The sequence below is a fragment of the Taudactylus pleione genome, unplaced genomic scaffold, assembly GCF_031769625.1.
Source record: "Taudactylus pleione unplaced genomic scaffold, aTauple2 ptg000142l, whole genome shotgun sequence".
In the NCBI taxonomy this organism is placed as follows: Eukaryota; Metazoa; Chordata; class Amphibia; order Anura; family Myobatrachidae; genus Taudactylus; species Taudactylus pleione.
In genome coordinates this window covers 4,410,310-4,425,302 of record NW_028284544.1, presented here as the reverse complement: position 1 = coordinate 4,425,302, position 14,993 = coordinate 4,410,310, and the positions used below count along the sequence as shown (strand labels likewise).

The 14,993-nt window shown below is 42.2% G+C and overlaps 1 protein-coding gene across 2 annotated transcripts in view; it reads right to left on the bottom strand.

Annotated features, from left to right (window-relative positions):
* The window catches only part of IL20RB (interleukin 20 receptor subunit beta), a 146,107-nt gene that overhangs the window by 103,606 nt on the left and 27,508 nt on the right, over positions 1 to 14,993 (bottom strand). For both annotated transcript variants that reach the window (XM_088473868.1, XM_088473867.1), the window contains exons 2-3: positions 5,167 to 5,290; positions 1,557 to 1,747 (exon numbers count right to left, since the gene is read on the bottom strand). In XM_088473868.1, coding sequence (XP_088329994.1) covers positions 1,557 to 1,747; positions 5,167 to 5,290 — 315 coding nt within the window. The remainder of the gene's footprint in view (positions 1 to 1,556; positions 1,748 to 5,166; positions 5,291 to 14,993) is intronic.

Below are 14,993 nucleotides of genomic sequence, written 5' to 3'. Positions count from 1 at the left end.
TTCTTGGCCCAAACAATTCTCTTCTTCTTGTTGTTCATCCTCAGCAGTGGCATCTTCCCAACAATACGACCATGAAGGCCTGATTCACGCAGTCTCCTGTGAACAGTTGATGTTGAGATTTGTCTGCTACTTGAGCTCTGTGAAGACTTTATGTGGTCTCTAATCTGAGGTGCTGTTAAGTAGCGGTTTCTGAGGCTGGTTAATCTAGTGAACTTAACCTCTGCAGCAGAGGTAACTCTTGGTCTTCCTTTCCTGGGACGGTCCTCATGAGAGCCAGTTTCATCATAGCGTTTGATGTTTTTTGCAACTGCACTTGAGGATACATTCAAAGTTATTTAAATTTTCCGTATCAACAGACCTTCATGTCTTAAAGTAATGACGGACTGTCGTTTCTCTTTACCAAATTGAGTGGTTGGTGCCATAATATGGATTACAACAGTAGTCAAATAGTGGTGTCCACTGTGTATTAACCCTACCTCTGCACAACACAACTGATGGTCTCAAACACATTAAGGCAAGTAATTCCACAGATTGACTCTTGACAAGGCACACCTGTTAATTCAAAACCATTCCAGGAGACTACCTCATGAAGCTGAATGAGAGAATGCCAAGAGTGTGCAAAGCTGTCATCCAAGCAAAAGGGGGCTACTTTGAGGAATCTAAAATATAAAACATATTTTGATTTGTTTAACACTTTTTTGTTTACAACATAACTCCATATGTGTTCTTTCATAGTTTTGATGTCTTCAGTATTAATCTACTATGTTGAAAATAATTTAAATAAACAAAAACCATTGATTGAGAAGGTGTGTCCAAACTTTTCACTGGTACTATATATATATATATATATATATATATATATATATATATATATTCCTTTTGAGGTTATTTTGCCTTGTTTTCTATATTCTTTTTATGTAGTCATACTTTCTTATTATCTTTTTGGCCATATTATCTGGTTTTAATATTGTATTTAAGGTGTAAACTATGCTCTATTAAGTATGTCATATTAAATTAATTTGTAACCCTTCATTTTGAGCTCCCATGTGTATCTTTATTTTCTTTCACGTTGAACCCTGCTCAATTAGCCAATAAGCATATGGAGTTAATGACAAAATCTAAGGTAATTATTAAAGGTAATTTGAATACAGTCCTTCCAGCGAGTAGATAAACTGGACTATTATAGTATTGCAGCCGCTTACCCCCACCAATTCCTTCTACCGGAATAAAAGCCTGGTAAGGTGCAGTTAATGCAGTTGACTGGATGCCTTCATGGCTTATCCAATGTATTGTGTTGATATAGCTTCTGTGCTTCGTTTGAAAATTCTTCAGACTGTTACACTTAGTGAAGCAACAGTTAGGTATGCTGTCAGGGGTCCCATACATTGGGCCTTAGTTGGTGATAAGGAGGGCTGGTTATATAGAAAAACATTCACCTTGCGATAAGTGCAAGTAGACAGATGACCAAAGTAAATCTGACACAAAGTGTTCCCAAACAATTTCAATGTTCATTCACCAAAGCTATATATTTTCTGTACAGGAGGATTGGTACTCACATGTATTCCAGTGGAATGGTGGTTGAAGTTCTGCCCAAGCAGATGTTTGGTTCCCCAGCTCCGATCGGATCTGAAATCTGTAGAGGACGCTAGCGGACACTTCTCCCGTTACATTGCAGTTTAGGGCGGAGGTGGATTGGCATTGATCAACATTATGCCAATGCCAAGGCATGTAAAGACTTTCGAATTCCCTAACAAAACAAAAAGAAGGTTCTTCACACTTGTCTACTGTCAAAACTCCATTCACAAAACTATACTAAAGGTGCTTATTTCCATCATCCTTGTATGTGAAAAAAGATCCAAATACCAAGCGCATTGTAATTCCCAACTTGGGGGACATATCCAATTAGCCGCTGGGTTTATCATGCTGGACGGGATTCAATTAGCTGGGATTCCACGCGCGGGTGTCCCCGAGACCCCGTGCGCGAGTCCCCGCTGTCGGACTTTACCGCGCACCTCATGTAGGTGCGAGGTAAAATCAGCGTGAGGCAGCCCTATTCGGCCTTGTGCGAGAGGGTATTACACACTGATTCCGCAGTTCTCGCGGAATCAGTGTGTTCTCGCGCAGGAGTCCCGGTCTAATGACGCGGGGAAATAGCTATTTAATTGAATAGCTAAACCCCGCGAAGCGGGACTTTTTCCTGTCAATTAGCCGCGGGTGAAATCCCGCGGCTAATTGGATTTGCCCCTTGGACTGAGAGATGGAACAGTAAATGGAGCTCACTGCACATATTTATGCACTGCTACAAAACTGACTCAGGATATCAAAGAATTTGTCTCAGTAAGCAAGTGTGCCTTCCAAATGTTCTAAATAGCTGATCACACTTAAACAAAAATGTGAGGAACCACAGTCAGGACTTCATTCAGAGTCGGTCGAAGCAGCCGCTCGGTCGTACGGGAAAAGGGGCCAGATATGCAATTGATTCCCTCGCAAGTTGCGTCCCTAAGTTCGGATCGTAGCTGGCCGACCAAGGGGAGGAAGCGGCCGGAAGACAAAAAAATACGCCCCCTTCTCGTACGCATTACACGTCATCTCCGGGCATATAAGGATTAATCGAGACAATCGGGAACCATCGGAACTGGTCGTAGAGCTTAAGGTTGACCATAGCCTCTCTTAAGCTCTACAATCATGTCAGTGTAAAAACCTCCCATGTCACATGTGCCATGACGCTACTTTGTTAATTATGCACTCCCATAAACCGTATGCACTCCCATAAAACGCCGTTCGCATAATTAGGCACGCCTGCGTTCGGATCTCCACTCCCCCGTTTTCAAGCACCTTCCCCTGTTACCACCCACAAACTCCTCAATATGTCACTCAAACTACCGACCTGGCTGTGTTCAAGGAGAGAGAAATTTCTGATCGTAGCGGCTAGTTTGCGCACACGCATTGCGAACTTTACGCATGCGCAGTATAGCGAACATCGGTGGCATACGACCGTGCGGCCGCTTCGACCAACTCTGAATGACGTCCTCAGTTTGAGTGGGTTATCCGTGGTGGCACTAAAATTCTTAATATCAACCAAACTTGTCTGCATTGAGAGCCTTACACCATTCCAATTGGATTGCGTCACTGCACTTTAAGAAGATATATGAGAAAAATATACTATTTCATGGTTGGTGAGTGATTCGCCCCAGGTGCTATCACTAACAGGTATTTGGAATGTTACTTGGAGTATCATTTTAGTACCTATACATACTGTATATACGGAATTGATATGAAATACCGATTCCCGTCAGCGGCAGCCCGACAGGAGCAGAGTGCGACGCAGCGGAAGCCCGACAGCGCTGGAAAGCCCGATCGTGGATAGGTAAGTATTTACTAACCTAACCCCCCTAACCCTCCTTAGGGGTGCCTAACCCTAACTTCCCCCCCAAGTGCCTAACCCTAATCCCCCATCTAAGTGCCTAACCCTAACCACCCCCTTCCCCGCTGCCTAAACCTAAGTCCCCCGGGGGGGTGCCTAACCCTCCCTAGCCTAACCCTCCCGGGGGGGTGCCTAACCCTAAGTCCCCCCCGGAGCCCTAAACCTAACCCTCCCCCCCCCCCCCGCAGCTGTCCGCTCGCGGCGCCCGGCATCCCTACAATCGGGATGCCGGGCGCTGGTCTCCCGGCGTCGGGGAAATGCGGGCGTCTACATCTAGACGCCCGGCATTTCACCCTTGCCGGGAAATGACAGACGGCCTCCCGTATATACATTTTAAGTGATTTACTCAGGACGATTGTAGTCAGTGCCGGCTGGCATGCATTGTAACAGCCAAATGGTGTGCGATATTTCCACCGATAACAGCAAAATGTAGTACAAGTAACATCAGGGTTTGAACAACGCAATGCTCCTTTTCTTCTATGGGGTACAGGAGGAAATAGCAAACTCTGGTTCCATTGCTGACCCCATGGCAGAAGGCTTTACGCATCTCCTGGGCTAGTGAACACCACCACTGGAGGCAACATGGATTGGGTATGAAATACCGACAGTCGGGATGCCTGTTGTCAAAATCCCGACAGCGGCATCCCGATGCTCGTACCCTAAGTATACTATCCCTCCCCCTTACTCTCCCTTCTTGCACCCTAACCCTCCCCGTTAGTGCCTAAACCTAACTGTCCCCCCCTTAGTGCCTAACCCTAACCCTCCCCCCTTAGTGGCTAACCCCCCCCAGTGGTGCCTATCACTAACATCCACCCCCCCCAGTGGTGCCTAACCTTCCCCCCAAAACATAACTGTAACCCAACCCCCCTTCCCCCGAGCGCGGCTCCGCAAGGCCCCGGTGTACCCTCGAGCGGGATGGCGGCTGTCGAGATTCCGGTGTCGAGATCTAGACTGGCGTTGCGATTTGACGCCTATATTTTGTCCTGTGTCGGGCTTCCGATGCTGGGATTTCAATAGCCGGCATCCTGTCCACCGGCATACTAACTGCATCCCAGCAAAATTATTGGAAACCTGTAGCCTTTTTCAATGAGTTGAGGTTCCAACTGTACCAGGCAGATGGCCAATTACGCATATGTAGAAAACTCCATGAGACAATGGATCCTGCATGCCAACAAGGGACATTCCAGGGCTGCGATGGCTCTGTTATGGTGCGGCGTGTTCTCAACTGGCATGCATTAGGATTCATTATACATCTGCAGACATCACTGAACAGCGGACGCTATGTAACATCCCTGCGGATTATTTGTACCTGTTCATGTCATGAATGAACTCAGACAGGTGTGGGCTCTTTCAGCACGACAGGTCTGTAGCCAGCAAATTGTGGCTGGACGAGCATTCTTCTGAGTTTGGCAACATTTGCCAGATTTGAACCCAATAGAACACGTGAGTTGCAGTTCAACGCGCCATCAATGGCTGGTTTCCACCACCGGCAAATATTATTTTGGACACTACCTACACAGTACATCAGAGATCTCATGGAGTCCATGCCCGTTGTGTTGCTGCTGTAATCCAATCGAAAGAAGGATTTAAGTGTTACTAGACATGTGTTTCAGTTTTTCAGGCACCTGAGTGTACTTGGGCATATGAAGTGATATTTGACTATAAGCACATTATACTACAATTTGACAGAATAGTCTCCACTTGTCCCAAATAACAAAAATAATACATAAATCAGACAATACCCTTGTGTCTGAACAGAGTAGTTTACTTTCCCTCCGACAGCCAATATCGAGTCCCAATGCAGGATATGTTTAAGGTTGACAGAGACTATACAGATATTTTCTGGTGCCGGAAGCAAATCTTGTCCTAGAATATACAAAATATAGAATAAAATAAAGACGAGACACAAAAGGCTGCAACTAATGAGACACATACAGGGCCTGATTCAGAGCCGGACGCTATCAGCCGTTCGCTCGTACGCATTCGATTGTTTTAAACCACGCATGCGTCCGGTTCTCATTGCGCATGTGCGGCCGGATCATTGCGGTCATTTTTCGTTCGCTCGTATACACAACGAACAGGAAGTGACCTATGTCATTTGATTGACAGAATGTTCCGTTTATGGGTGGTAACGGGGGTGGAGATGAGAAAACGCAGGCGTGGCAAGCTCTTTTTTGGGCGTACATGTATTATCTTGTGCGAACATCCAATGTGGACGCTATTTTGTACACGTCACTGTGTGATCCAGTTTCCATTATGACTGCTCGTAAAGCTTGTGGTAGGGTTTTGGATCTCGCAAGGACGATGGTCTCTTCGTAGCTCCCTTAGCTAATCGATGTTTTGCTATTCTCCTTTACAAGGCACAAGACCAATCACCTAATAATTGGATCACTTGCGAGAAGGTGATTTGCAATTGCCAGGCTATATTAGCTAAATTTGGAACGCATGTTGTGTTCCTATTTGTTTGTTTTTAGAAATCACAGCAATCCCAGAATAAATGTTTTAATAAAGGTAAAAATGTTAGACGTTTTTCTTGTATTCCGTACGCATGTTGTTGTCAGATATTTTTATGGTTTTAAAAAGCCTAACACCTTGTTTTTTCTAAAACGCACAACACCTTTTTTTTTTTTTAAAAAGCACACCTTTTTTTTTATTTACATTTTTTGTAAAAGCCAGAAAGACAATCAGCTACTAATTGCTTGGCTTGTGTTATTGTTTACTTACCTGTTACCTTTTTTATCTTAAACATTTTTTTAAGTATATGACCTTTGTTAAGTATTTAATTATGTTTGTTACAGTCCCTTTTAGCCATTTCATAATGAATTAGACAATTTTTCTGGGGTTATTGTTTTTTTTATTTGAAAATAAATAAATGTTCACATTTTTTTTTTAAAAAGTGTAATTTTACAGTCCCAATATTTTTTATGGGACTTCAAATATATAAAGTAATGATACAAAAATCAAAAAATTCACAAGAAAGGAGAGGGAGGTTTTGAGGGGCAAAAATATGGGGCAAACACAGAGATGGAATGTGGGGAAATTTGCCAGTGCTGTCAACGCCTTCTCCCCCGCTTGGTTTGATGTTGGAGGGAGCATGACTTTGTCCGTCTGGTCGAACGTCTTGCCTGGCCAGAGGTAGCTGGTGTTTCCTCTGGCCTAGGCATAGGGCTAGGCACATTTGGAGGGTTGGCCGATGTTGTGCCAGAGGTGGAGGGCCCTGATGTTCCGGCAGGAAGGGAGGCCGGCTCCAACATGCGCAGGCGGACGAGCTACTCCAGGGCATTAGCTAGTCTGACATTGGCCCCAGCGTTTTCCTCCAGGGCGTCCGCCAGCCGTAGCAGTTTGGCGTCCATACTCCTCAGAATCTCGGTGTTGTGATCCGTTTTCTCATTGAGATCTGAGAGAAGGGCCACTGCCTGCGAGGGGGAAGGCCCTGGACTGTCCGCCACAGGGTCCCCAGACGGAAATACTGCTTCCTCCCCTGCGGAGCCAGCAGATCTACTGCAGCCAAAAACTCAGTTCTGGAGCACACTCGTCCTCTTCTGTCCTGTGTGAAAAAGAGAGATCATACAAACAATAGTCCATTTTTAAGTTTTCAAAAACCAAAAAAATTAAACAGTTTTATCTCAATGACCTGCAGGAACATGTGGATCCACAAAGTCTGGCATGTCTGTGTCCATGTTGGACACGCCAAACACCTCCTCTTCCTGCACACACCCCTGTGCCAGCTCCTCCAAATCGGTCAGCTCCAGTGACACAGGGGTTGACCCACCACCTGTCCCCCCTGCATGCCTAGCCCTATCAGCCAACTTTTGCTTTAGCCAGTATTTGAAGTCACTCCATCTGTTGGTAAAAAAAAGTAATTTTAGAGTAGAAATGTTCCTCCACATTTTTGGACTTAGGTGAGAGCATTTACGTACCGGCGTTTGACCTCTTTGGTTAAACGGACAAAGTCACCAACCCCATTGACAGCACTGGCTATGTCCTCCCACAGTTTCCATCTCTGGCTTGCACCCATATTTCGTGGCACCTGTGCCAGGTTGTCAATACAGTTTTGCACCAAAACCTCCTTTCTTGTGAATTGTGGCTGCCGATTTCTTTTACTCCTGGCCTGGGTACTAGGCCCTGCAGCCTCCTCATTGTCAGTCTCCACACCTTACAAAAAAATAAATAAATTTTAATTTCTACTTTTTTTATGTTTTTGGGGTTGCTAACTTTCATTTTGGAGCTGCTTACTTTGTTGTCTAGGATTTTGCCTTTGCTGCTGTTCTGTGGACATGATTCAATCCTTGAATTCAGCAGACCCATTGTGTGCTCTTGAGACGTTTTTATAGACGCATGTGCATTATACGGGCGCATCTATTGAGCGTCATTGATTTGAGCGGGAAAGTTAGGTCTATTTAAGGCTTATTTGTGGCCTTGTTTCGGGGTGGGTTGATAGAAGTGGAATGTGGATATTGGAGTTAAGGAGTTGTTTGTGAAGAGAGTTGTGTTGTGTAGAGTTGCTGAATTGTCAAGTGTTATTTTTTCGGTTCGCATTTTTGCGTTTTGGCACTAATCCTTTTTTTTTGTTTTTGAGGTAAGTTTGTTGCTTCATTTTTTTAAATTTTATTTTTAGAACAAATTTGTATATTTTTTTATTTTAATTTCAGGTTTTTTTTTTGCTGTCCCTTTTATCTCCTTTCGTTTGGTGGACTACATTTCTAGTTTCGGGCTCGTCTTTGTATGGTAAGTGTTTATTGAGATCATTAGACCCTGTTTATTGTTAACATTTATCATGTTTTTTTAATAGTTCTCATTATGCATTTTTTTTTTTCCCAAATGATTATTTGTCCATCAAAAATGTGAAATTTCTTGCGTATATTTTGCACATCTCCTGTCTGTGGCGTTAGCGTACCATTTAGTGGTCTTTTTTGCCCTCTATTGCGTATATTTTGTACATCTCCTGTCTGTGGCGTTAGCGTACCATTTAGCGGTCTTTTTTGCCCTCTATTGCGTATATTTTGCACATCTCCTGTCTGTGGCATTAGCGAACATTGGATTCATAGAATAAAATCAGACACTAACAACATCTGTGTAGTGCATGCATTCTTTATATTTTGGGCTTATGCTTTTATTTTTATAATTTGTTGTTTTTATTTATGTGAATTGTAATTCGTAGGTTTCATTCAAGATGTCACTACCGAACCCTGTAAGATTCTTCTTAATGTGTCAAAAAGATGAGTATATTTTCTTGTTTTTAGATTTTAAAAAATTAACTACATTGTCTAACATTTCAGATTGATGTTGGGCGAATTATAGTGGCAATGGTCCACGACCCTGACCAACCTGAACATCCTCCTAGGCATAGGCATCGTAGGCGTGCAAGGCCCCAGATATTTAGAACACATGTCACCCTTTTTGGAATGCCTGATGATGTGGTTTTACGGCGGTATCGCCTACCACCCCAAATCATCCTAGACACACTTTCATTAATAGAGAGTGATCTTGAAAGGCAAATTAACAATCCAACAGCAATACCACCACTTACGCAGTTAATGTCGGTGTTACATTTTTGTGCCTCAGGATCCTTCCAGACCACAGTTGGGATTGTTGCAGGCATTTCCCAATCCTCCTTTTCAAGGATCCTGAGGGCGGTCATGGATGCCCTGTTTAAGCACATACATCATTTTGTTAAGATGCCATTGGATATGGGTTCCCTTAATGTGGTGAAGCAGAATTTTTACCAAATTGCAGGCTTCCCACATATCATAGGGGTTGTGGACGGCACTCACATACCACTTCAGCCTCCAGCAGCGCTGGAGGCCATATTTAGGAACCGTAAGCACTTTCATTCGATGAATGTAATGGTGGTATGTGATGCCTCCCTCCAGATCCTGTCCCTGAATGCCAAATATCCAGGAAGTGCACATGATTAATTTGTCATCCGGCAATCAGGACTTTGGCACAAATTAAACAACCTACAAGCTGGTGAGGCGTGGCTTCTGGGTAAGTGGTACCCCTAATTTTTTAAGCAAACACTGTTGAGTTAGAAATGGTACTGAATGCTTGTTTTTTTTCACAGGAGACAGTGGTTACCCTTGCACGCCATGGCTGCTCACTCTTTATTTGGTTCCCACACCAGGGCCACAAAGTCAATATAATTCCACACTTACTGCCAACAGGCAGGTGGTGGAGCATTGTATCGGCCTTTTAAAAGGCCGATTTCAATGCCTCCACCGCTCTGGTGGCGACCTCATGTATTTGCCGGCTATGGTTTCCAAAATTGTGGTCCTGTGTGAGATATTTCACAACATCGTCATAAGGAGTGGTGTCCCAATGCAGCCAGAGGATGCCTTGCCTGAGGATGGCCCCCCCGAGGTTGGTCGGAGGAGAATGTCAGGGGGGCCATACATGATGATGCCGTTTCCCGCTTTTTCAGGTATTTGAATTTACTTGGTTTTACATGTGTTGACATTGTGAAGACTGAAAATTATGTGTGTTTACTATCCTATGTTTCGAATTTTAACCTTTTTGTTGTTTTTTTTTTAATTCAAAATCCAAACAACAACAACCTTCTTACTTCCTGAAAATGCTCGCCTGTGACATTAATGACTCCAAAATGACCTTTACACCTGGACAAATGTGTTTCTTACCTGATTTTGGGACAGCATGTTGGCATGCACCATCTCCAAACAGTTCTTGCTTTTTTTGTTGCCATTCTTTGTGTGTGTTTTTTTTGTCATATATTGTTTAATATACTTTAAAAAATTTTTGTTTTTTGTTACCTGAAAAACCAGCAAATGTACATTACCGTTTAACTTAATTGGGTTTTTTTTTTTTAAATTATTTTTGGGGTTGTTCAAAAATAAAAAAATGACATAACAATTAACAGGTTTGCATAGTGGGCCTACCTTTACACATTGTTATTTTAAAGTTTTGGGAGTTGCATGGATTTTTTGGATTAACTATAATAATTATATAAGGTATTTTTCAAAAAACATTATGGATTTAATGTCAATTGGAAAAATTTTGGGAATGTAAAAATATATATTTAAAGTCTAGGAAACCACTTGTTTTGTGTGAAAAGTGTAACTTTAAAAGATTACATACTCCCTGAATTTGGTATGCCACATTGTTTGCATTTTCCTATGCCAAAACCATAAACCCAAATGTTTACACCATAAAAATACATCAAAATGACCTTGTGAGCTAATTTTGGAGTCAATAAATGAGATTGGTTTAAACAAAAAACTTTTATTAACATAATATAAAAAAGCTTAAAATTTATTGTCGCATCAAAACAAGCAAATGGTCCATTGCAACCAGGAGCTGCACCAAATGTCCTCGCATTTGCAGTATCTGCCCCAAAATGGCACGATCATGCATCCTGGGGTCTGTAGAAAGACAAATACATATTTAAATTAAATGTGATTTGTCAAACAAATACATACCAGAAAAAAAGGATTATTGACACTTAAATTAAATTTTAATACCATGCTAATTTGGATGCAAAACTATAGTGTCATCAAAAATTTCCAAAAAAACCAAATTGGCACAAAAAGCCCCAAAAAAAACAGGGACATGAGAAGAGTGGTTCGAACAATCACTTTGGGAACTTAAATAATCCTTACACCATTTGTATCTTGATTTTAGTGTATAAATTTTAAACATTACAATGAAACTTGTATTTGGCTCTGGCATATGTTTATTTTTGTTTTTTTGGAAAAAAAAAATTCAAAAAATAAAAAAAAACCTCTATTAAAAAAAAAAAATTTGAAAGGTCAATTTTCCAAAAAAAAACAACCAAAAAAAAACAAAGGACTGCCCTTAGATTTTAATCAGGGATACAACAGTGTATGCATATAGGGCACATTTTAACACAAAAAATGAAAACATCACAAACAAAATACCGGCAGGTTGTGGGCCAGGTTGGCTCAGATCCTCTTCCTCCGAGGTGGGCCAGTGGATGGGTGTCGACGGAGAAATGTCCGTGGGGGATAAAGGGGAGGGGTTGGATTGAGGAGTGGGTGCATCAGGGGAGGGTGTGGGAATGTGGATGGGTAGGACAGGGGAGGGAGGGGTTATTTGTATTTGGGGAGCAGGAGAGGGAGGGGAAATAGGGATGAGCAGGTCAGGGGAGGGTGGAGAAATTTGGGAGGCGTGGGCAGGGGAGGAGATGGTGGGAGTTGGGGAGAGGGGTCGGGCAGGCCTCCTTCTATGCCTCCATATCTGCTCCTGACCTAAATGATGTATATTTTGTAATATTAGCAAATATGTTTACCCAAAAAGATTTTAAAGCTAAAACCTGAAACCAAAAGAAAATATTAATCGTGATAAAACAAAAAAAAAGGTGTCATTTAGGCCTAAAAAAACGCATACTGCACACATGCACACGCATTAATGCAAATTTACATTAGCAGACACTAAAAGTAACAACAGATTGTCATAGATATATAAACATTCAAATATCCACTTACGCCGCCGGATCCTCATCCGAAGATGCGCAAGCAGGTGTGGGGACCGGTGTCGTAAATTGGACCACTGGCGTTCCAATTGCCCGATGAAAGTCAATGGCCCGCAGTCTGCGCCGCACCTCCGCGTACGTGCGACGCTTGCTTTGGTTGGTGATGGGGGGTGGCATGTCCGTTATACGGCGATCGATTATTTCTGTAAGCACCAGTAGCTCCCGGTTTTATTACAGGGACCCCTAAATTTTGATTGGCTAATGTACTTTCATAAATAATATGAAGCATTGGTTAATGTGTGAGTCATGTGAACAACCCCTAAAAATATATTGTGACTTATGATTGGCTTGCTGCATTTGGATGCGTTAGCAACAAGCTGGAAATCAAACAATTTCATAATTTTAAAACAAATTAAAAGCTAAGAAAAAATAAAAGAAACTGCCTTTGTATTGAAAAAAAAACAAGTTTCCCGTTAAAAGCGGACGGATTCTACGGACCAAAATGAACACAAAACAAACAATAAAGTTTATTGACATTCAAAAAAAAAACACGATTGAAAACTTTCGAGCAACAATTAAGGTAATGATTGCCACCAATCGATTTACGGATGATTAACGAAGGAAAAACAAGGCAATCGACAAATGACAGGCCTACTTCCGGTCGTACTTGTGCGAGCGAACACTTCTTCAAAAAACGAGTAGTGTGCTCGCTATTTCAGATGCTCGTTAGCTAGAGGAGGGGTAGTGGAAATACGGGGTGGAAGACTCGCTACGAGCGATCACTCGTGCGAGCGCTTGGTTTGACATTTGGACGGACGTACCTCCTGCCGGCGAACAGCTGATAGCGTCCAGCTCTGAATCAGGCCCACTGTTCTCTATTAAACTTGTTTGGTTCCTATGGTCTTATAAGCAACCAGGAGCAGACTGGCAATTATTAAGGAGCTGATGCAGAGCTTGTAGAGCATTTTTTGCTAATTTTCGCACAGCACATTTTACATATCCGAGCATATGCAAGTATGAGGGGTGCACAGTAGCACACAGTGCAGTCACATGCCCACTTGTGACTGAAGGGGCATAACTGGGCTATAATGGGGCATTCAGTCAGGGTGTGAGTTAGTGGATTGGTGGCTATGCATTATTGGCCAGAAGTGTAAATGTCAATACAGTCTTGTTTAAGTGCGCCCTGATGTTGAGGTTGATCATCAAAACCAGTATATACATAGGGGGCAATAGCTCCGCAGAGATTTGTAGAGCTCTGTCTACAGGCAGACATATGAATTTAGGCCCTGATTCAGCTCGGATCGCAATTGCAAACATCAACTCAGCAGAGTCAATTTAATCCTGTGCGCATGCAGCATCGCGAATACGAGCGCTCGCATTGCAATGACACTCACGAGTCAGCGAACACGCAGAAATTATTGACACCCAGCAAGCATTTGGGGGAGGTGACAGGGGGGGTGGTCTTAAAAACGCAGGAGTGTCTTACCGTTTTGGATGCAGTTTAATTGGCGTCCATTATTTAGCCAGTGCGATCACCTCCGTAGCATAAGAGCTGTCTGCGTGTGCAGAGACTTGCAGAATCAGAGCCAGGTCGGACTAGCCGCGAGTGACCAATGTGTACGCTGGTCTGTGTGTTCGTTTGCAGGAGAGAAGGCAGCAGTGGGCTGCATAATCTGCATATATCAGCAGCTGTGTTCATTCCATCAGGATTTGCAGATGCAATTGCAATCCAAGCTGAATCAGGTCCTTAGTTCTAGGCAATGAGGGAGCAATTTTAGATCATTTGCACTCAGCCCCTAAATCCTATTCTATCCTTCTCTGTTTTCATGGCCTAGATCTATTATTAATCAGTCTTTATTAAAAGATTCATCCTTGATCAGTCCACTAAATAACACACCAAAATGATAATTTCCAAAATGTACTGAAATGTTTTGATGCCTGACAAATTTAAATATGGACAAAAACATTTACACAGACAGCGCAGCCATGTAATATATACCCATGATGGACTCTCTATAAACTGAATATGAGCAGCACAAAATGTATCAGTGTAGCCAGAAACTATACTCATCAATGACATACAAATCCAAATGATGATTATAACAGTAATTGTAAAGCTGCATACACACGTAAAGATTTTCTAGTTGATTGGTTGGAATGAAAATCTGGTAAAGTATGGGAGTAACTGATGATCAGCAATTTGCTCCTAAATGCCAGAAAACAGATGAAAATGGTTGGTCAGACAAGTTTGTTAAATGTTTGATCTAAACAATTTGTTCAAACAACAGTTTTTGTCCATTTTCCGGCGTTTAGGAGCAAAGTTCGACAGAAAATCTTTACATGTGTATGCAGCTTTACCCTGGGGGAAATTGGATCAGATATCCGGTAAACAGTGACATTATTCATAAGACCACCCAACTGCGGGCATGAGAAAGTTCATGTGGTCCGTAAGTCATGGCATGAACCTTTTTCTATCAGCATTATTATTATTATTATTATTATTATTATTATTATTACAGCTTTGTGCTCTCTTGTCGGGATGTCCCGGTTCTATCATTTTTTTATGTGTTTTTTTTTGTCAACTCAGTACACATTATTTGCCATTACTCTTTTTATACAATTCATTGTATTAATTAATTTAATCCCTCAAATTCATTCACAGAATTTGTGGAATTCTGACATCAAGAGCTCACAATCAAAGTATTCTATTTGAAATTTTTATAAAGGTTGGTTAACGCAGATTTGAAGCACAAATGAATGTTCCCGGTGTGCTGAGGATCTGACGCTGTTTATTAAGTGCGGTTACTGTGCATGGAGCTACGTGGATAGCATATATTTGTTATAATGAAAACAAAATACAATTACTGACATTTAATAATAAAGAAAAATTGGGCAAAATTTACTAAGCGGCGGGTTCTAAACCCCCGTTGGATTGGTGGCGATTTCTAAATGACACCAATAACTGCTGCCTAATAACTTTAACCCTAGCCCTGTTCTACTCTATTCCTAAATGTGTTTTGACGGTGGTTTGTGGCAGTTTTGGCCTCTTTAAATCTGCAGATAGAAAAACCGCCACCAAACTACCAGAGTTTAGAACCCGCCGCTTAGTAAATTTTGCCCATT